The sequence below is a fragment of the Chiloscyllium plagiosum genome, unplaced genomic scaffold (genome assembly GCF_037043375.1).
Source record: "Chiloscyllium plagiosum isolate Xiang-an unplaced genomic scaffold, Cpla_swu_hap1 HiC_scaffold_36, whole genome shotgun sequence".
NCBI lineage: Eukaryota > Metazoa > Chordata > Chondrichthyes > Orectolobiformes > Hemiscylliidae > Chiloscyllium > Chiloscyllium plagiosum.
In genome coordinates, this window is record NW_028270174.1 from 3,252,454 (window position 1) to 3,274,970 (window position 22,517).

At 44.3% G+C, this 22,517-nt stretch overlaps 1 protein-coding gene across 2 annotated transcripts; it reads right to left on the reverse strand.

Moving 5' to 3' along the window:
* Nucleotides 1-6,742: 6,742 nt before the first annotated feature.
* Nucleotides 6,743-21,999, reverse strand: LOC122539298 (uncharacterized). 2 transcript variants are annotated; one of them, XM_043673993.2, is made up of 6 exons: nt 21,882-21,999; nt 13,517-13,590; nt 11,830-11,868; nt 9,841-10,632; nt 8,401-8,548; nt 6,743-7,688 (listed from the first exon to the last, which is right to left on the reverse strand). In XM_043673993.2, exons 2-6 carry the CDS (start codon nt 13,568-13,570, stop codon nt 7,648-7,650), a joined length of 1,074 nt encoding a protein of 357 aa, XP_043529928.2. In that variant the 5' UTR covers nt 13,571-13,590; nt 21,882-21,999; the 3' UTR covers nt 6,743-7,647. The 2 variants fall into 2 exon arrangements, with proteins under 2 accessions (XP_043529928.2, XP_043529929.2); XM_043673994.2 differs by having other exon boundaries at nt 21,887-21,955.
* Nucleotides 22,000-22,517: the final 518 nt, after the last annotated feature.

Consider the following 22,517-nt stretch of genomic DNA (forward strand, 5'->3'; position numbering starts at 1 on the left):
CCAACAAAACCCCTTTCTGACTCGCTCCTAGTCGAATAGAAGCCTAAGCTAGAGCTCTGACCAATTCTTACATTCAGTGGGAATACAGAGGTTGTCCACCTCACATTCACCAGGATGTTGTGTAGACAGTGGAGGATGGTGTTGTTATAATTTGTTTTGTTTCAGAATTGTTTATTCCAAGCTTTTTCACAAGTAAATAGCCCAGAACAGGTTCAATAACAGCTTTATTCCATAAGACCAGAAGACATAGGAGTGGAAATAGGGCCATTCAGCCCATCGAGTCCACTCCACCAATTAATCATGTGATGGGCATTTCAACACCACTTACCAACACTCTCCCTATATCCCTTAATTCCTTGCGAGATCAAGAATTTATCAATCTCTGCCTTGAAGGCACCCAATGTCCCGGCCTCCACTGCGCTCTGTGGCAATGAATTCCACAGGCCCACCACTCTCTGGCTGAAGAAATGTCTCCTCATTTTCATTCTAAATTGACTCCCCTCTAATTTTAAGGCTGTGCCCATGGTCCTAGTAACCCCGCCTGATGGAAACAACTTCTCAGCGTCCACCCTTTCTAAGCCATACATTATCTTGTACGTTTCTATTAGATCTCCCCTCAATCTTCTAAACTCTAATGAATACAATCCCAGGATCGTCAGCCATTCATTGTAAGCTCGGCCTACCATTCCAGGGATCATCCACGTGAATCTCTGCTGGACACACTCCAGTGCCAGTTAGTCCTTCTTGAGGTGTGGGGCCCAAAATTGGACATAGTATTCAAAATGGAGCTTAGCTAGAGCATTATAAAGTCTCAGAAGCACATCACTGCTTTTATATTCCAACCCTCTTGAGATAAATGACATTACATTCACTTTCTTAAGCAAGGTCTCAACCTGCATGTTAACCTTTAGAGAATCCTGGACCCAGATCCCTTTGTACTTTGGCTTTATGAATCTTCTCACCGTTTATAGAATAGTCCATGCCTGTATTCTTTTTTCCAAAGTGCAAGACCTTACATTTATTCATGTTGAATTTCATCAGCCATTTCTTGGACCACTCTCCTAAACTGTCTAAATCTTTCTGCTGCCTCCCCACCTGCCTGCCCGCCGAACTTCAAATCATCGGCGAACTTCACCAGAATGCCCCCAGTCCCTTTGTCCAAATCATTAATATATAAAGTGAACAGCTGCAGCCCCAACACTGAACCCTGCAGGACCCCACTTGTCACCGGCTGCCATTCCAAAAAATCCCAACTCTCTGCCTTCTGTCAGACAGCCAATCCTCAATTCATGCCAGTAGCTCACCTCAAACACCATGGGCCCTCAACTTACTCAGCAGCCTCCTGTGAGGCACCTTATCAAAGGCCTTTTGAAAGTCTAGGTAGATAACATCCACTAGGTTTCCTTGGTCTGACCTACTTGTTACTTCTTGTATTCAATCTGAAGGCAATGATTGCAAAGTGTCCCTTTGGCTGCTTTTCGAAAGGGAATGAATGAATGATTTTATTGTCACTGGTGCTCTACAATGAACAACACCGTAAAATACAATGGAAAGCTTCAACCATCGCCACAATCCGGTGCCATTTGAATATTTTAAGAATAAAAAGATAAAGCTGAAAGAGTCCATCTTCATTTGGCCACTTCCACCATGAGTCCTAAGTTGGCTCACCAATGACGACTGCTCCGCCACCCCTCTGCTGCCTGCACTGGACCCACCACCATTGGAGTTGCTGCTCTTCAGGCACCATCTCTTCAGGGCCCACCTCACTGACAGGAAGAAGAAGTTGTAAAAGAAAAAGTAAAAGAGAAAGAAAGAAGATAAAAAGAGTGAGGAAAGAAGTCAGGAAGCAGCTGGTCTGCAGCGGATGGGTGCAGGAGCCTGAATGCTGCTTACCTTGTCAGCACCGCCATCTTGAATGTTCAGGATCAGAGAGACTGTGAGAGTTTGCCATCTGCTGAAGGTTTGAAATGAATGGGTGATATTGGCTTTGACACAGGGAGGGGAAGTTACAGTGACAGTGTCACTGCACTAGACATCTGGAAGCACAGGTTGATGCTGGGGACTTTGGTTCAAATCCCATCACAGCAGCTGCTGGGATTTAAATTGTCCTGGGAAAGGGTTGATGAAGAATTCTGGCCAAAATGTCAACTCTCCTGCTCCTCGGATGCTGCCTGAGCTGCTGTGCTTTTCCAGCGCCACACTTTATCAACTCTGACTCTCCAGCAGCTACAGTCCTCACTATCCCCTGGGGGCCGATGTTCAATTAAAGGGAAAAAAATCATGTGGAGTCTGGACAGAGCAGGAAGGGACAAACAGTTCCCATTTGGGAATGGGCAAAGAATCAGAGGGCACCAAGCAAGGGGCACCAATTGGCAGAAGGAGCAATGGTAAACTGAGAGTAATTTTGTTCATGAGCAAGTGATTGGGGTTTGGAATGCACTGACTGAGAATGTGACAGAGGTTACATCAAGTGGAACTTTCAAAAGATTGCCTAAGCAACTGAAAGCCAAAGAATGTACAGAGTTAAGGGAGAGCATTGTGAGATGGGCCAAATTATTCTCACAGACAGCCAACACAGACACAATGGGATAAGTGGCCTACTCTATCCTATAACCATTGTGTGGGTCCAAAATCTTATGAAGCACATTTTCCAGTTTATTTTAATGAGGGGGAAAGGATAGAACAGAACAGAGAGAAATATAAAACATTTCACAGTGCTGGAAATGCAAAAAGAATAAAAGCCATTTCAAATTAAATCTGCAGCTTGTTGAAAAGATCACTGAGTTGGCCAATCCTTGCTGTCTGGATTCTGATTATGTACTTTTAGCTCTAACTCAAATCTGACTGATTGTTGTTGGCTGAGTGCCAACAATTCCCGACCTCATATTGAAGTTTACTTGGGCTGTTTGTTTCTATCTGTGCTGTTCCAGCCTGGGGAAAGACCACAACAAACTAGACACCAATTGTGCAACTACAAAAAAAATAAACATAGCAGATTTCAAACAATACCCACTGATCCCCTGGGTGTTGCTGGGATGTGAAAGTATTAATGAGAGGGTTCAAGGATATCATTATTTTGAGAGGCTTAGATAAACTATGATTGTGTTCAGTTCTGTGGTGGATGGGATAGCACTCTCTCACATGTTACTCACAGGGTTGTGGTTTCAAGTCCCAGACTGACATAATGTGTATAAACAGAGCTGACACGCCCAATATGGTCCTCAGGGAGAGGTGGAGAATTCAAAGTGAAGCTATCAATGGTGCATTGATTACAATTGGAGATACACCAGATTCCAGAGACAGGGCACTGCTGAAGTCTCAAAGATTACAGGGTGGTGGGGGATTACAGAGATGGGATTGGTTATCAAACGCGTTACAATTGTTCAAATGATCTCCTCTGAATTGAGAGAGCTGCAGTGTACATCTTTTTCAGTTCTGTTCACCAGCACAGGACCTCTGTTCATTTCACTGAGTCTGGGGGAGCTTCTCAAGCAGGAAACACTCCCGATAATGACATCACTCCCAAATCCCCTCATTCCCAACTCCCAACTCCCACCCCACTCCCAAATCCCACCTCACTCCCAACCCCCATCATTCCCAAATATCACCTCACTCCCAACCCCTATCACTCCCAAATTCTCCATCACTCCCAAATCCCACCTCACTCCCAACCCCCATCACTCCTAAATTCCCCATCACTCCCAAATCCCACCTCACTCTCAACCCCCCATCACTCCCAAATTCCACCTCACTCCCAACCCCCATCACTCCCAAATCCCCTCATTCCCAACTCCCACCTCACTCCCAAATCCCACCTCACTCCCAACCCCCATCACTCCCAAATCCCACCTCACTCCCAACCCCCATCACTCCCAAATTCCCCATCACTCCCAAATCCCACCTCACTCTCAACCCCCATCACTCCCAAATTCCCCATCACTCCCAAATCCCACCTCATTCTCAACCCCCCATCATTCCCAAATTCCCCATCACTCCCAAATCCCACCTCACTCCCAACCCCCCATCACTCCCAAATTCCCCATCACTCCCAAATCCCACCTCACTCCCAACCCCATCACTCCCAAATTCTCCATCACTCCCAAATCCCACATCACTCCAAAATCCCAGCTTAATCCCAACTCCCAACTCCCACCTCACTCCCAAATCCCACCTCACTCCCAACCCCCCATCACTCCCAAATTCCCCATCACTCCCAAATCCCACCTCACTCCTAACCCCCATCACTCCCAAATTCTCCATCACTCCCAAATCCCACATCACTCCAAAATCCCACATCACTCCCAAATCCCACCTTAATCCCAACTCCCACCTCACTCCCAAATTGCCCATCACTCCCAAATCCCCCATCACTCCCAAATCCCATCTCACTCCCAAATCCCACATCACTCCGAAATCCTGTCTCACTCCCAAATCCCATCTCACTCCCAAGTCCAACATCCACATCATTCCCAGCACCCACCTGTTTCCCAATTTCGACATCACTCCCAAATTCCACATCAACTCCCAGTACCGACATCTCTCCCAGCTCTGGCATTACTCCCAACTGCACATCACTGTTAACTCTGACACCTCCACATTGAATTGAGCCCAGGTCTCATTAGCAGCTCACCATTTCAGCTCAGCTCACTGCCAGGTGACTGTCTTGGACTCTGCTGCAGTTTTATGTTCACATTTTTGGAAGAATGTCTCAAAGAGGGAGCCCTGATTGGAAATGGAGCAGGAATGAGGGAATTCAGTTCCTTTGAGAGATTGAAGGATTTGGGATTATTCTCCTTAGAACAAAGTGGGAGGTTTACAAGAAATTTAACTGAGATATTCAAAGTCATGAAGTGTTTGACTGAATAAATAAGAAGCTATTCTCACTTGCAGGAGGGACACAGGTTTGAAGATTGGTAGGAAATTGAGGAAATTTCTTTTGACACAGTGTGTTGTTATGATCTGGAATGCACTATCTGAAAGGCTAGCACAGATTTAAGAATAACTTTCAAAAGGGAATTGAGGAAATACTCAGCAGTGAGAAAATCTGAGGACAGAACTTGGGCACTCAGAGACTAAGGGGAGACTCTGTTAAAGTGATGTGTAGGCACATTCACTTTGGTTTGAATTGATTTGATTTGATTTATTATTGTCCCATGTACTGAGATACAGGGAAAAGTACTGTTTTGCACGCTAACCAGACAAATCAGACCCTACATAAGTACATCAGGATAATAGAATAGAATGCAGAGTATAGTGTTACAACAACAGAAAAGGTACAGAGAAAGATCAGCTCTTTTATATAAGAGATCTATTCAGAAGTCTGATAATAGTGGGGAAGAAGCTGTTCTTAAATCTGTTGTATCTTCTGCCTCATGGAAGAGGATGGAAGAGAGTCTAACTGGGTTGGAGGGGTCTCTGATGATATTGACTGCTTTCCTGAGGCAGCTGGAATTGTAGATGGAGTCAGTGGATGGGAGGCTGGGCTGTGTTTATGACACTGTAGTTTCTTGCAGTCTTGGTAGAGCAGTAGACAAACCATGCTGTGACGCATCCAGATAGGATTCCTTCTACGGTGCATCAGTAAAAATTGGTAACACCCCTTGTGGACACGCTGAATTTCCTTAGCCTGCTGAGGATGTAGAGCCATTGCTGTGCTTTATGGACTGCTCTGTTCTGGGCTGTCAGAGTCAGTTGGGTCCAAGCTGTATGGTACAGACTGACGACAGGCTGGTAAAGCCATCTGAAACAAAGAAGGAATGAGCACAGATAGCACAGGGATGATGGTGGCCACAAGAAACTGAAGGGCTGCAAGGGAGGATAGGGATTTGAGGAAATGGAGGGGTATCAGAAGGAGAGAAATAGAATGAATGGTATAAAGTGCAGCCAGAGAGAGAGAAAGATGTGAAAGGGAAAGGTAGATTCAGTAGTTGCTGAAACACTGTGGGAGCTTCAAACACATTCCATTGGGCTGGAATTTGGGGAAGCACAGTGGCTCAGTGGTTAGCACTGCTACCTCACAGCACCTCCCAGATTCAATTCCAGCCTCAGGCGACTGTCTATGTAGAGGTTGCACATTCTCCCCGTGTCTGCATGGGTTTCCTCCCAAAGAGGTACAGGTTCGATGGATTGGCCATACTAAATTACCCATAGTGTCCAGGAATATGTAGGCTAGGTGGGTTAGCCATGGTTTATGGGGACAGGGTGGGTCTGTAGGATGATTTTTGGAGGGTCAGTGAAGACTTAACAGGCTGAATCACTTCTATCTGCACTACGGCAATTCGATTATTCATTGCAATCATCCAGAAATATGAGCCCAGGCTTGTGTCTATGTCTGTCATTCAACAATATTAAAATAACATGATTAGATTCCCTACAGTATGGAAACATACCACTTGGCTCAACAAGTCTACATTGGCCCTCCAAAGAGTAACCCACCTGCACCTCTACTTACCCCTGACTAATGCACCTAACATTATGGACAATTTAACATGGCTCATTTGCCCGACTTGCACGTCTTTGGATTACAGGGGGGAAGACAAGAAGGGAACCCACACAGGCAAGGGGGGAGAATGTGCAAACTCCATGCAGGCAGTCACCCAAGGCAGGAATTGAACTTGGGACCCTGGTGATGTGAGGCAGCAGTGCTAACCACTGAGCCACCGTGCCACCCACCCTGGGCAATTGTTACATCATGCCCCAAACATCCACACAATTAAAATCACTCCTGAACAAAAGATTTTCTGAAAATATTTTATTGAGTAAAATTTATCAAATAGATTCAACAAGAGCAGATACAAGCGATCTACACAAACAAGTCCTATTCATTAGAATAACATTTTAAAGCCTTTTATCTCTCACAGATATGCCGATATACAGATAATATAAACATGTACAGATCAACGGGTCAGCACTGTCTGATACAATGTCTAAGTCCTTAATATCATATTTCTTTGATTGCTTAACATTAAATGCTACATAAAACAGATGTGCCCTAATATTTAAAAGTGAATTTGACTGTAGTAAGCCACCAATGCTCCTTTAACAGGACTTCCAAAACCAAGATCATTTCCATCTAGAAGGACAAGGAGCAGCAGATACATGAGAACACCACCCCCTGCAAGTTCCCCTCCAAGCCCCTCACCATCCTGACTTGGAAATATATCGCTGTTCCTTCAGTGTCACTGGGTCAGAATCCTGGAATTCCCTTCCTAAGGGGCATTGTGGGTCTACCTACAGCACATGGACTGCAGTGATTTAAGAAGGCAGCTCACCCCCACCTTCTCAAATGTAGCTCGGGATGAACAGTAAATGCTAGCAACCCCACATCTCAAAAACGCTGAAAAGTAATTGTGTGCAAGTTCATTATTATTTCGGGTTTTTTAGATGTCGAACCACCTTGGTAGAATCTTGAGGGTGTTGATGAGGAACTGTTCAGACCTTTGTATGATGTAATCTATACAACACCAGAAACCTTATGCCCCAAATAAAATAAATGTCTTTAAGCTGTAAAAAGAAAAGTGCTCCCTTCTATAACACGTGCAGTCATGAAAGTGACCAGAACTGTCCATCAGCACCACGTTGAATAGAGCAAAGACTAGAACATGGACAAGGAACCGAACCTTACGTCCACCATCTCCTTTCATTCAGTTAATCAGCATCCTGGAGGACCAGGTAGGGATTACTGTCCTCTGAAACAGAAAGAATAATTCACACTGAATGAATTTTCAGAAATCTCCATAACAATTACTCAAACCAGAGGTAGTCTTCAAATCTTGTACTTGTCATCACCAAGACCATCTAATGTCACCTCAAGAGAGTGAATCCTCACCTCAACCTCTGCCTATTGTCTTGAGTGAGTATCTCTAAACTACACATTCTTCCTTTATCACTACTACAGTACAAAATGGTAAAAACTGTAGATTGAAAATTCAGACCAAACATCCTCAAGATGGCATTGTGAGCGTATCTACTGTTAGAATAGACTGTTGCTGATGGAAGGAGACAACTCTTCACCACCCTCCCTAGGGCAGCTAGGGATGGGTGATAAACGCTGGGTCCAACCAGCAACATCCACATTCCCTGAATAAATAATCAAACACAACAAACAGCCCAGCCACTAAGATCAATTTCATTGTTGCTAATGGAATGGTGAAAATAAGCATTCCAGCTTAAAGGTTAGACTTAGTGTCAAGCTACTGTCACTTAGTTAACCAAAACAGAGCAGAAATATTATGACATCCCTCTGGATCAGGTAGGCCCTTGAGCCCAGTGTCCTGGCTCAGAGACAGAGACACTACCATTGTGGCACAAGAGCCCTAAGAACAGACCAGGACATATCTGACCCGAGCATGCAAGTTGTTCATGTTGTTGTCAGTAAATCCACCCTCAGGTGATACTCACCGGCTTCATTTTGTTCACTGTTATCTTCATTTGATTCCTCGTCATTATCCTCCTTATTGGAATCAGCTTCTTCAATTCCATCAACGTCATAATCATTGGAAAGGCCAATTGAGTCCACATCCACTAAGCTGAAACCAACATTCCAAGCCTATGAACAGGAGGAAATGATTCCATCAGTATCCTGGGATGAATGACTTTCGAAGAGATTGGAAATTACTTTGAAATTGTAGAATTGGGACTGGGCCAACCCAATGTTAGTTTTTTTAAAGCATCCATAACAAGGTGTGATCCTTAGAAATGTGACAACTGAATGTCGGTACAGACTGTTCCAGACATCCTTCACCCACCTGCTCAGACATGCTGAGACCCACCTCTCGAAGCCAGGTTCCTGGATCAGCACTGTGCCAAAACACTGCCAGACTGAAGGATGTTTAAACAACAATTTCAAGGGACATGAGGCTTTGACTTTGGTCCTCAACTAATTATTTGCTAAAGTGGCTGAATTCGGACAAATGTTCAACTGCATGTGGAAGATCCTTGCTACAAATGTTGGAAAGTGTTACCCAGCCTGTCCAGGAGGCTGGGGAGAAAGAGACAAAAAGTGAGGTGCTGGAAAAGCACATCCGGTCAGGCAGCATCCAAGGAGCAGAGGAATCAACGTTTCGAGCATAAGCCCTTCATCAGGAATTCCCAAAACGTTGACTCTCCTGCTCCTCGGATGCTGCCTGACCGGCTGTGCTTTTCCAGCACCACACTTTTTGACTCTGATCTCCAGCATCTGCAGTCCTCACTTTCTCCTGGGCTGGGGAGAAAGTGTTCGGAGAGAGTCTGGCAACCAGCTGGAAATATGAGATGTTGCATTGGGAACAGGAGTCTTTGGCACTGTGGGAATCTGAGGAGGGAAGCGTGAGGACATGATGTTTTATAACTATTGGCATTTTTGGTTCAGGCACAGCTGCTCAGTACTGAACTTGGAGGGTTCCAACTTGGATATATCCAACAGCAACACAGAGAGGGAGAGAGAGAAATGCGTGGAAGGAAAGGGGGCAGGGTGGGATGTAGTAATTGCTGTGGGAAGAGGCTAGTGAGGAGCAGTAATATCACACTGACCAGTGGGCCGAATGGCCTGTGTCTCTGATGTCATTGATGCCAGAGGTGTTGCAGCATTCTTGGAGAGCACTGTTCTTAAAGACACCAAGATGTGAATCAGAATGGATCCTCACCTGACCACATCCGGTGTCATTGGATGAAGATGGGATTAGAGCATTGAACTCAATGATCATATTGTATGGCAGAGCAGGTTCAAGGAGCCAAATGGCCTACTCCTACTCCTATCTTAGATGTAAGAGGGTGAGAAGATTCAGCCCCTTATATCATATCAATAATTAACTAATCTCTTCAACTACCTGGCTGTAAATTGCAAAAACAGAAGAAAAATACCTCATCCTCTTCAGTTTGATCATCTTCGTCCAAATTTCCATTTGACATTTGCTGATTGGCAAATTGTTCATTATTCATGTTTCCATCACGGTTCACGTCCAATCTGTGCTCAGAGATTGTGTTTTGTTGGTTCAGCCCCTTGTGGCTCTCACTGATCACAGAATCATCTTCAACGTTTGAGCCCAATGGGTCCCCTCCTTGCACAGAGTCAGTGTATGGGAGGACAGGTTGCTCTGGATTCGAAACATCAGTCTCCGATTCCTGTTCAACCCCAACATCCACAGCATTGGGATCAACACTTGGTGTAAAAGGTCCCTCATTACCTGGTAGAAAGGAGTCCTCATTATCTGGTGCGAACGGTTCCTCATTATCTGGATCTCCAGGGACCTCATAACCCGGCCCACCATATGGGACATTCTCATAGGGCATGAAATCAGTATATTCCATACTGCTTGAATCTTCAAATGAAACCTCAGAACTTATGCTGAGAGGTCTAGGATTGCTTAGCACAGAATATTCTTGTGGATCACCTTGTCCCACAATATTATCTTCCTTTATCTTGGAGAGTTCGGAATTGGAATTCCTTGAAAACCCATTATATACAGGTCCATAGTTTGGATACTGAGGGAAGTTTGGATACTGAGGGAGTTTGTTGTAGCTTGGGAAGTAGCCAGGGAATTGGGGATAGATGGGGTAATATGGACTGAATGGTACCCTGGGGTATCCAGGCTGAAAAGGATAATAAGGTCTGTATAAAGGTGGATAAAACTGTCCATAATAACGATAGTAATTCTGTAAGTACAAAAAAAAGACACAATATTAACAAATACTCTTGAAGGTTATTGTAAAACTAGACTGAGGCGAAAAGACACAATAGAAAGAAAGAAGCAAAATGTCCATATTCAAAACCTCCAACCGGTCCCAAAAATGTTTCACTGAGGTTTCATGACTTGAGAAATAACATTATTAACTTTGGGTGAACATTAATTCCTCATTAACCAGGAAGTGGGGTGTATCTAAGTTGAAGGACCGGGGCATATGTTGTGGTGAGAAAGCATGAGGACATTTTCTATTCCAGCCTTACCGAAGGCTCCTGCTTCCACAGTGATTGGCTGCCTTCAGCCTGACTCCAGCTTCTGAGCTGCTGAAACCTGCATTTCTGGGCCCCAGGACTCAATAAGGTATAATTGCTTCAACTATTAACCTGGGCTTGATGGCAACATCATGGCAGATGGTGGAATTTGAATTTAATAAGGATCTGAAATTAAAAGTTTAATGATGTTGATTTTCAGGTAAAACCCATCTGGTTCATTAGTGACCCTTCAGGATGGAAACTGTCCTCCCTACCCAGTCTGGCCCTACATGTGACTTCAGACCCACACCAATGTGGATGACTCTTAACTGCCCTCTGGGCAATTAGGGATGGGCAATAAAAACTGGGCCCAGCTAAAACACCCACATCACTTGACTGGTTAAACAAAAATGTTGATGCTTGAGTTGAGGTAGATATCAATGACTTTATTGATTAGTGAGGAAGGCATTACTCCAATCCCTGTTCCTCATAGAGCTTTGTATCTGTCTCCATCACAATCAACTACTTCAGAAAATGAACGCACAAACCGCTCACCTACTCCTCTATTCCTGTGAGAAAGTGAGGACCGCAGATACTGAAGAGTCAGAGTTGAAAAGTGTGACTCTGGAAAAGCACAGCAGGTCAGGCAGCATCCGAGGAGCAGGAGAATCGACTTTTTGGGCATCATTCCTGATGAAGGGCTTTTGCCCGAAACGTCGATTCTCCTGCTCCTCGTATGCTGCCTGACCTGCTGTCCTTTTCCAGAGCCACACTCTCGACTCTAATCAATTCCTGTGTCTTTATGAATTGCCTTGACACATTTCTGTGAACGTTATAGCTTTATTGTAAATAACTTGATATTTAAAAAGCAGAATAAAATGGCAGTATGGTAAGAATAATGGAAAATGAGAGTTTACCTCCCGACTACCACTCTCCAGGTCTCTGGCTTTCCGAAGCTGTGAAAATGAAATGGAGACCAATGTTAATAACATTGTGGAGTGTACAATGGAACGGTTAGGATTGTCTCAGTAACAGAATAACATCCTCTCATTTTCAGGTTTCCCTGTGGGGATGCCTTTGGGATTTTGGAGAAATTACTAATATTCCTGGTGAGAATCCTCCAGGGTTTCTCCTGTTACCGACTCTTGGGTTATCCTTACTCTGAGGTTGGGTAAGCAGGATTCCGGGTTGCTGACCTCTGTTTTCCTTTCTATCCATAATTCCATCCACAGTTTCCATTTCCATTTCCATCTGGGGTACGTTGACCATTTCCAGAACCTCCTCAGCTTCCTCTGTCAAACGGCCCCCCACTGATGAGGAAACCCAATGGAATCAGCCTAGCCTTCCCTGGGGTTTGACAACAAAGACTTTCACAAGTCAGTGAAAGTCATGGTGTGATCAGTTACTATTTCCACATTCTTGTACAGACCTGGGCTGTAGGTCAAGTGTTTTATCAAATCCCTACAGTGTGGATATAGGCCCAACAAGTCCATGCCAACCCTCTAAAGAGTAACCCATAGAGACTCATTCCCCTGCCCTATATTTACCCTATGACTAATGCTCCTAACCTACACATCTCTGAACACTATGAGCAATTTGGTACAGCCAATCCACCCTATCTTGCACATCTGTGGACTAATGGAGGAAACTAGAGCAAAACAGGGGGAACGTGCAAACTCCATCTAGACAGTTACCTAAGGTGGGAATTGAAGCCGGGTCCCTAGCACTATGAGGCAGCAGTGCTAACCACTGAGCCACCATGCCACTCCTTTTCTGGGGTAGTGACACAGAAAAGCACAAGAGAAAAACACAAGAGCCCTTGCTTCACTTCTTTGATTCAGTGAGAAGGCCATTGCTAGTGTTGTTTTGTAATTTCAGAAATATATTTGATTCCTAACAGTATCTTTATATAGATCCATTGTCACTGAATGTAGTTCGGTTCTGTGCAGTAGCACATGAAGAACAAACGGACACTGGAGTTTGACTCTACCCAACAAACAAACCCAAGACATTCCTTACTTGTACAAAATTATATTTACACATATTTCTACCTTGAAGCCAGCTTAGGCAAACTCCCATGTGCTGAGCTGTAATAGACTGGGCACTCTGTCTCTATGTTCAGCTCGTGTTTACTGATCCAGGGCAGAGAAAGAAAACATGAAAAATTCACTCTGAAACTCTCCTTGAAACACAACAGCATCAACTTTAATGACTGCAAGGAATTTGCAAACAATCCGGTTTCCTCCCACAATCCAAAGATGTGCAGGTTAGGGTGAATTGGCCATGCTAAATTGCCCATAGTGTTAGGTGCATTCGTCAGAGGGAAATGGGTCTGGGTGGGTTACTCTTCGGCGGGTCGGTGTGGACTTGTTGGGCCGAAGGGCCTGTTTCCACACTGTAGGGAAGCTAATCTAATCTAAAATGATGATATGTCCAGCAAGCTGCCTCTCACTGAGAGACAGACTGTGTGTGACATCAACAGGATGGGTGGAGCTAATGCAACCAGATTGTTAACCCCTTCAGAATCAATGCCTGATACAAAAGTTTCCACTTTATTTTCATGAGCAAACATCTTCTTATTTTGAAAAAAAAGGTGATACTTACAGGATTGGCCAACGCCACGACCACCAGGCACAAGGTCAAAACCACAGTTTGCATCTTTCTGTGCGGATTTGGATCTGGAAAGCAAGAACTGGGTTCATTCGAGATCACGGTGTGAAATGGGAATTGGACAATGGTTCAGAACAGTCACTTCCTCTTTTATTCTGATGACAATAGATTTCCACAGCCACTTGATAAGTTCGCATTTAAGAATATTATAGAAAATGAAAGCTCATGATTTCGGGGGTAGGGAGTGAAGGTTGTCTGACTCAGAAAATAGGATGTAGAAATAAATAGGTATTTTTCAGGTTGGCAAACTAAAATAAGTCATGCGCTGGAACCTTTAATGTTCTCAGTTTTTATAAATAAATTGAATGAAAGAGCTAAAGATTATTTGTCAAATTTGCTGATGACACATAGAAACATAAAAATAGGAAGAGGAGTAGGCCATTCGGCCCTTTGAGCCTGCCCTGCTATTCAATAGGATCATGGCTGATCCACCTACTCCAACCATCTGCTGCAGATTTTCCAAAATATCCTTGAATTCCTTTCACCCCAGACAAGACAACAGGCTGGAAACTCAGCTGTGACAAGGACATAAGGAGGTTGCAAAAGGATATGGATACATTATGGGAGTGGACAAAAAAACCTGGCAAATGGAATACCGTATGATGTGGGAAAACGTGAAATTATCCATTTTGGAAGGAAGAAGGTAAAAAGGAACACATTATCTAAATAGTGAGAGATTGCAGAGGGATCTTGGTGTCCTAGCAGGTCCAACGAATAACTAGGAAGGTGAATAGAAGGTTATTATTTATTGAGAGGGGCGGTGAGACTGTGTCTGGGGTCCTGTGTACTGTCACCTGGCTTACAGAAGGATGCCAATGTGTTGCTGGTGATTCAGAGAGGTTTCTCAGGCTCACATCTGACATGAGCAGGTTGTCTCAGGCGGCCTTTACAAGGGTAAGAGACAATGTGACTGAAACATGAAAGGCCCAGTAGGACCTTGACAGGGTGGATATGGAGGTGGCCTTTCCTCTTGTGGGTGAATTTTGAATTGGGGTCACTGATTAAACATCAGGGGTCACCCCTTTGAAATAGAGATGAGAAATTTTCTTTTCCTTTAGAAGGTTGGGCCTTTGGAACTCTTTTCTTGAAAAGGTGGTGGCAACAGAATCCTGAATATTTTATGGCAGAGATAGATTTGTGGTTAAGCAAAAGGATGTTGCAAAATTTGAAAGGGTTCAGAAAAGATTTACAAGGATGTTGCCAGGGTTGAAGGATTTGAGCTATTGGGAGAGGCTGAACAGGCTGGGGCAGTTTTCCCTGGAGCGTCGGAGGCTGAGGGGTGAACTTATAGAGGTTTATAAAATCATGAGGGGCATGGATAGGATAAATAGAAAAAGTCTTTTCCCTAAGGTCAGGGTGTCCTAAACTAGACAGTATAGGTTTAAGGTGAGAGGGGAAAGATATAAAAGGCACCTAAGGGGCTACCTTTTCACGCAGAGAGTGGTGCGTGTGTGGAATGAGCTGCCAGAGGATGTGGTGGAGGCTGGAACAATTACAGAATTTAAAAGGCATCTGGATGGGTATATGAATAGGAAGGGTTTAGATGGATATGGGCCAGGTGCTGGCAAATGGGACTAGATTAATTTAGGATATCTGGTCGGCATGGTCGAGTTGGATTGAAGGATCTGCTTCCACGCTGTACAGCTCTATGACTCTAGAAAAGGTTATCAGAAATAGGCAGGAATGTGGGTTTGAGCCTCAGTCTCCAACGCTCTTGTGCAAACAATCCAAGTTTGTCCAACCTCTCCTTCTAGCTAATACACTCCAATCTGGGCCATATCCTGGTAAACCTCTTCTGCACAGTCCCCAAAGACTCCAAATTCTTCCTACAGTGTGGTGACCAGAACTGTACATAATACTCCAACTGTAGTCTAACTCAAGTCTTATAAAGCTGCAACATGACTTTCCAATCTTTATACTCAATGTCATGACCGATGAAGGTAAGCATGCTTTACTACCTTATCCAACTGTCTTGTCAGTTTCAGGGAGCTATGGACTCGCACCCCAAGATCCCTCTGTATATCAAGGCTCCGAACAGTCCAGCCATTTACTCTACACTCTCCTCTTGCATTTGACCTCCCAAAATGCATCATCCCAGACTTGTCTGGATTAAACTCCATCTGCCAATTCTCCACCCAACTTTACACTGATCTATATCCTGTTGTATCCTTTGACAGCCTTCCTCACTATCCACAACTCCACCAATGCTCATGTTGTCTGCAAGCTTACTAACCAGACCACCTACATTTTCATCCATGTCATTTAATATTTATTATAAACAACAGGGGTCCCAGCACTGATCCTTGCGCACCACTGGTCACAGGCCGCCAGCCAGAAAAATGTCCCCTGTTGCCCTTCTTAAACAAAGCAACAATGTTGGCTATTCCCTAGTCCTTCTCTCCTGTGACTAAAGAGGATACAAAGATCTCCAGAAGGCTCTAGAAATCTCCTCCCTGGCCTCCCTCAGAACCCTGGGATAAATTCCATCTGACTCTGGGGTTTTATCTAACTTAATGTTTTTCAAAACACCCAACACCTCCTCCTTCTTAATAGCAATGATTGGATTGAGAGAAATGGATTGGTTGTGGAGACGAACAAGGTTACAGAACCGTGGAGGGCTAACGTGAAGAAATTTGAACTCAAGAACGTTAAATGTGATGCTTTGTGGGAAATCAGAACATCTTCAAAACATTCCTCTCTCAGTCGTCCTAAAGTTTGATGTCTGAGTGGGGTTGGGGGAGAGGAAGCTGGGAGGTGAATAGGGGGATGTGGGGAGTTAGGCAATGATGGGTCACTGAGAAAGAGGTGAGAACGAGAGAGGGTGAGGAGTGGGAGGATGGTGATGAGAGATTGGTAATGCGGAGGAATTGGGGGAGGGGCAGTGCGGGTTCAGGGGGAATCTATCACTGTTGGCTCTAGGTGAGTGAGTTCTGTTTCTGTTTGCTTGTTTTCTCTTTGGCAGTGTAAACAGAACGCTCCCACAGTCTCTCGTTTGATGACAGCTGCCAGGAAACCCACTGTAACAGTGCCAGGACCATGAGGAATCCAAACTTCAAATCCTGCCTGTGATTGGCTGGTAAACCACAGCTCAGGACCCTGACAACATGAAAGCAGAGCGGTCAACATGATGTCAGCTTCTTGTGTTCAGTTAAAGTTGTGTCTTTCTAACGTCCCCGGGTTTTAGAAAGGTCACAGCTCAGACAAAGTGCCTGAGTCCAACATCATACACGTTGTGGTAGAGACACTGCTCAACTTAAACAGAAGGAAAATTGGAATCATGTTATAACCCATTGCACACACCCTAAAATAAAATGGATAGAAGATAAAATGTTCTCATGTAACTTTCTCTTTTCATATCCATATCGCTGCTGAGGGGTGATCTTATAGAGGTTTATAAAATCATGAGGGGCATAGATCGGATAAATAGACAAAGTTTTTTCCCTAGGGTGGGGGAGTCCAGAACTAGAGGGCATAGGTTTAGAGTGAGAGGGGAAAGGTATAAAAGAGACTTAAGGGGCAACTTTTTCACACAGAGAGTGGTACGTGTATGGATTGAGCTGCCAGAGGAAGTGGTGGAGGCTGGTACAATTACAGCATTTAAAAGGCATCTGGATGGGATTATGAATAGGAAGGGTTTAGAGGGATATGGGCTGAATGCTGGCAAATGGGACTAGATTAGGTTAAGATATCAGGTCAGCATGGATGTGTTGGACCGAAGGGTCGGTTTCCATACTGTACATTTCTATGATTCTAATTGCCAAGTGTGTAGCAGTTTGTAACAATGCTGTAAAAATCTTTAACTTCTCAGGTTAATTACGGACAGGATCTTGGGGATTGAGACATCTACTGTCTGATTATACACAATTACTGGATGTATTCTCCCCTCATTCTGGAAATTATCTCGAGCAACATGTATCCAATCCAGTCTGAGCAATCCTCCTCTCACTGCAGGACTGTGCAGCCTGGGATCAGGGCCTGTTCAACTCAGGAACACCATTCCTTCAGGATACAGAGTGCAGATTAAATCAAGCTCTGTCCTGGAAACAAAGGGAGACTCTTGTGACCATGTTGGTGCCTCCCTCAGTGCCCTACACCTCCACCCCCCACCCCCCCGCCGTGGGCGGAGCACCATTAAGAGGAGAGCTACAATAAGCAGCCAAACTGTGAGGAACATAACCCCCCTGTGGCCTTGAGGATGGATCAGCTGACAGCGACTGGACCACAGCTAACACTGAGACCCCGTATATTCATTCTATCCACCAGAGGGGTCGGGGAGCACCCACTCCACTCTCCTCTACTTCAGGAATGTGACAACAGAGTAGGGGGGAGACAGAAGAGGGTGCTGGGGGACGGAGGGGAGAATGGGTGTGGGGGTGTATGGTTGGTGGGAAGGTATTACTCCCAAACTCTCAGAGCAGGAGTGTTGCGACAGAGTTGTTTCTTGCCCCACCATTTAAACCCCCCGAAAGACCCAAAGGCCACTGGACACCTTCACTGTGCCCTCCCCACACCCCACCCCACCCCACTACTGGGGAAATGGGAGACAGGGTGGGGAATGGTGATGAGGTGGTGGCACTGCAGTTTACTAGCCCATCACCAAACACATTGGAGGGCGGTGACAAGGTGCCTGATGGAGGGACCCAACATCATCAAAACATAGAGAATAGGAGCAGGAGGAGGCCATTCAGCCCTTCCAACCTGCTCTGCCATTCAACTAAATTATTTCCCACTATTTGGGGTTTCATTGACCAACCCATTCCCTCTTGCCAACATGCCCAACTCAAATTGCCTTAATTAAATACTGTTCACTGAGCTCTGGAGTAGGAATGGCGAGGCTGTGGGATGCTCTGCCTGTGCTGGGTTCAGTGGTTGGGGTCAGCCCTGTCTAATTTGTCACTCTGAATATAAACAGAAGAGGAAGCCACACAGGTTTCTGCCTGGGAACCAGGTAAACAAATAAACATCCCTTCCATCCTCAGATCACACAATGACTGTTTTCAGTCTCCGTTCCCTCTGCTTTACAGAGGGGGGATAGGCATCACCAGGGGTTAAACCTGCTGACAGAATGTGCAGGGACACTCTCCCTCCTTCTCAGTACAGCCCCGGGTTTGACCCCAGGGTTCCACATGGATGTTCCCCATGAGGGCCTTCTCCAGTCCTCCCCTCTCCTCCCTTCCCCAGGCCTGAGGTCTCTCCTGACTCCACAGCACGGGCCTGTCTGGTTGTTACTGAGTTTCTCCTGTTCACCCAGCAGCTTGGTACAATGTGGGGACTGACACAAAGGGGGATAGTCAGGTATTTGGGTAAGGAAGAGCATTAAAGAATATGGAGAGACAGCAGAGAAATGGGATCAGTTTAAACAGCTCTGCCTGCAGAGCTAGCACCACTACAAGGTGTTGGGCTGAATGGCCTCCCTCTTTGTGATGGTAAAGTTTATGTAGACCATGTGTGTAATTTTGATCTAACTCATGCTGTAAGAGAAAAGAAATAAGTTTATGATCAAAACTTACTGATAACGAGTTGCTGTAGGAAATGTCATCATTTCCTCATTTTAATCAATCAGCATCATCTCGGGAAAGTGTTAATGAAAGTGACCCACAGGCTGTGAGATAACAGGCCAGGGGCTGACCTCTGAGCCAGCTCAGTCCCTTTAGGTGATAGCCTGGGAATATTCATTGAATATATCTTACTTATTCATCAACAGGATGTAGGTATCTCTGGTCAGGACATTGCTCATCCCTAATTGCCCAGAGAGCAGTTAAGAGTCAACCGCATTGCTGTGGGTCTGGAGTCACATATAAGCCTGACCAGGATGGTAGTTTCTTCTCCTGAGGGACATTAGTGAACCAGATGGGTTTTATCCCTAACAATTGCTTCATAGCCATTATTAAACTTTTATTTCCTTGTTTTTAATCGAATGTAAATTCCACCCTCTGCCATGATATGATTCAAACCCATGTTGCCAGAACATTACCTGGGTCTCTATCAATAGGTCCAGCAATAATACCGCATGGCCATAACCTCCCCTAACATGGGATTATATTTATCTATTCTTGGACATGTCCCCTGTACTGAATCTAATTTCATCAGGTTACAGTGGTGTGGAAGTAATGTCACTACCTGTGGGCTGGCGGGGGGGAGCTAGGTTCAAGTGCCACTGGTGATCTGTTGTGTTATAACATCTTCAAACTGGGAGATTTAAATACCTCAGTCTAATTCCCATTGCACATCGCGGGTGGATGGTGAGTAACGAGCCTGCTCACGTTGAGACGGACTAGATTCCCAGGTGTTACCTCAGGGGCTTCCATTTTACATCCACATGGAATCACCTGAATCCAGTGGAGAAATTGGCTGCAGATGCAGCTCAATCCCACACAATCTCCAGATTGTCTCAGTTCAAGAACTCCTTTGCCAAAGTGCTCACTTTCCCTGCAGCACCTTTAACAGTGTTACCCATATCAAGCATTTGTTACACTTTCAAACAAACTGACTGGCGTACAGCAGTGGGGACGTTAAGTAACTGAGTAGAGTCTCAAATCCAGTCATTTCCAGTGACATTCAGTCAGCCTAGCCACAGCGAGGGGGACTAAACACTCTCATGAACAAAGGTTACTTTCTGTGACTGGCTCACTTTCACTGACTTGACAAACCACCTTAGCTATTAAAGGAATGTTCCCTAAATTAAAGAAAAATAAACAAATAGGGCTCTCTCCGCTCTGCTGTCTCATGGGGGATCTTATGCTTGACATGATACAAAGATTCAAAGAAATTTGAACAGTTACTGAAACCAAAGCAGTTTTGAGGATATTTAAAATCCAGTTTCTCAACTACGCCAAAGTGGAAACTCAACTGCTATCAAAGTCCTTTCTCCAATATTCTTTTCTTGTGTGATCTGATTCCCTGATACTGTCTCACTCTTACAGTGACCCCGTCCTCACTGCTACAGCAGACTGCCTTGAGATGACAAGGAAGAGGTGTTCACCAACAAGAAGATAATGCACTGACAAAAGAAAAGGGAAGAAAGCAGCAAATCAGTTAAAATTCTCTCTGGTGCAGAGGGAGGGAGATTCAAGTACAAAATGTGAACATTGCAGAAGCTGGAAATCTGAAATCAGAATGACGGAAATTCTGGATAAACTCAGCGTGTCAGGCAGCACTGGTGAAGAAAAAAGCTGAGTTAATGTTCCAGGTCAATGATCTTTAACCTGATATCTAACCCTGAGACTAAACTCCTTCCTACTGTCAGGTCAACAAGATTTATTCAATGTTCAAAATGAGAACAAGTAAAAGTAAAAACAAAGAGAAACTGCACACTGTGTGAAAGGGTATTATTGTGTAAACTCTAACCAAAGTGTGCACTGTTAAATAAATCAAATTATTATGCTGTATTCAGGTGAGAATTCCCTGTTAAAATGTTTTAAATAAAAATATTTACTTGTGCATATTACTCTTGAAAAGCATTTCACAAGGAATTAATGCATTTGGGTTTACGACTGCTATCCCAAGGACAGAATTCTTCAGCAAGTTTTTTTTTTAAAATTGCAGCAAGGTGTGTTGAAATTAAAGTAGGCACCTCCCATTTAAATATCGATGAGCTTCTGGCTTTCCCCTTCTGCTGGAGACAGATGGGATCAGGCAGCAAGTTCAGGAATCATGGTGCGATTTGTACAAATGCAACCTGAAGATTGTGAAGAATCTATACAGCCTAATATTACTGCTCAGAGTGCAACAGGTAAATCACAGCAGCTGAGTGATAGCTTCTGAACAGAGATGTTAAACACCAGCACTGAGGACAGAACCATCCACCTCAGTAAAACCAGACAGCACTGATAATAACTACCTGCATTTCCTACAAATGCTCCAGGTGATTTTTAAACTCCCTAGAAGCTTCCTATCATAGCCTAAATGTCAAAGAATAGATGTACAAATTACACAATTCCTGACAGTTGACAAGTACATTTCTCTAATTAAGTTCAGGAACACTTCCAAATATTTTGAATGTGAGCATTTTAGTCTCAGCAAACTTTTGTGATGACAAATCCTTTTCCTGAGGGAATCTCCAAAACACAAGTCATTATTGCATACAAACATTTTAAAAATTACTTTAGATCAGTTTAAATACTGAAAGCAATTATTGTTCATTTTTTTCTTACAAATGATGACAAATGTTTTCAGTTCTTTCTTCAAAGATATAGCATCGGTGAACATTTCTCAGACTGTTAAATTGATATTTCAGTTACTCAGTTATTGTACTTCAATAAATGTAACATGAAGGAGATTAACATATTTCTCTCATTACCTCACCACTTTAGAAAGATGCAGAGATCACTGGAGTCAAATAGGATCTGGCACAAAGTCTTTCTCAGCTGTGAATGGACTAAACCGTGCTGGAGAAGCAAGATCAGTCTCAGTGTCTGAGCAGCGCTCAGCCTCTGGAAACTTATTCTCCTGGATTTCAGACCCTGCCCTAGTCACAGCCAATCACAGCTTCCAGGATCTGATGAAATGAGGTGTTACCACCACCATTAACCCTCCAGACATTAGTCACTGGGAGGTGAGGGGGTGGTGGTGGGGGGTGGTGGGGGGGGGGTGATAGTTTCATTTACCCTCAGTTAATCTTTGCTGACTGTGCACAGGTTCATCAGAATTTCTTAACCTTTGTTTTATCAAAAACCCAAAGACTTCGAACTTAGGAAAGGTGGATGCTAGAGATTTCGAAATAAACGTGGAGAATGCTGGAGAAGCTCATCAAGTCAGGCAGCTTCTGGGGAGAGAAAAACAGAGCTAATGTCTCAAATCCAGTGACTCTTCATCAAAACTGAGAACAAGTCAGGAGTGTGTTTCAAGCAATTCTAGATTTGAAATATTAACTCTGTTTCTCTCTCCACAGATGCTGTTAGACCTGCTGAGTTTCTCCAGCAATTTCTGTTTTTAT

Coding starts and splice junctions, on each gene's coding strand:
- LOC122539298 (XM_043673993.2), bottom strand. CDS start 13,570: ATGCAAACTGTGGTTTTGACCTTGTGCCTGGTGGTCGTGGCGTTGGCC. Junction 11,869..13,516: donor TCGTGGCGTTGGCCAATCCT/GTAAGTATCACC, acceptor TCATTTTCACAG/CTTCGGAAAGCCAGAGACCT. Junction 10,633..11,829: donor TGGAGAGTGGTAGTCGGGAG/GTAAACTCTCAT, acceptor TTGTACTTACAG/AATTACTATCGTTATTATGG.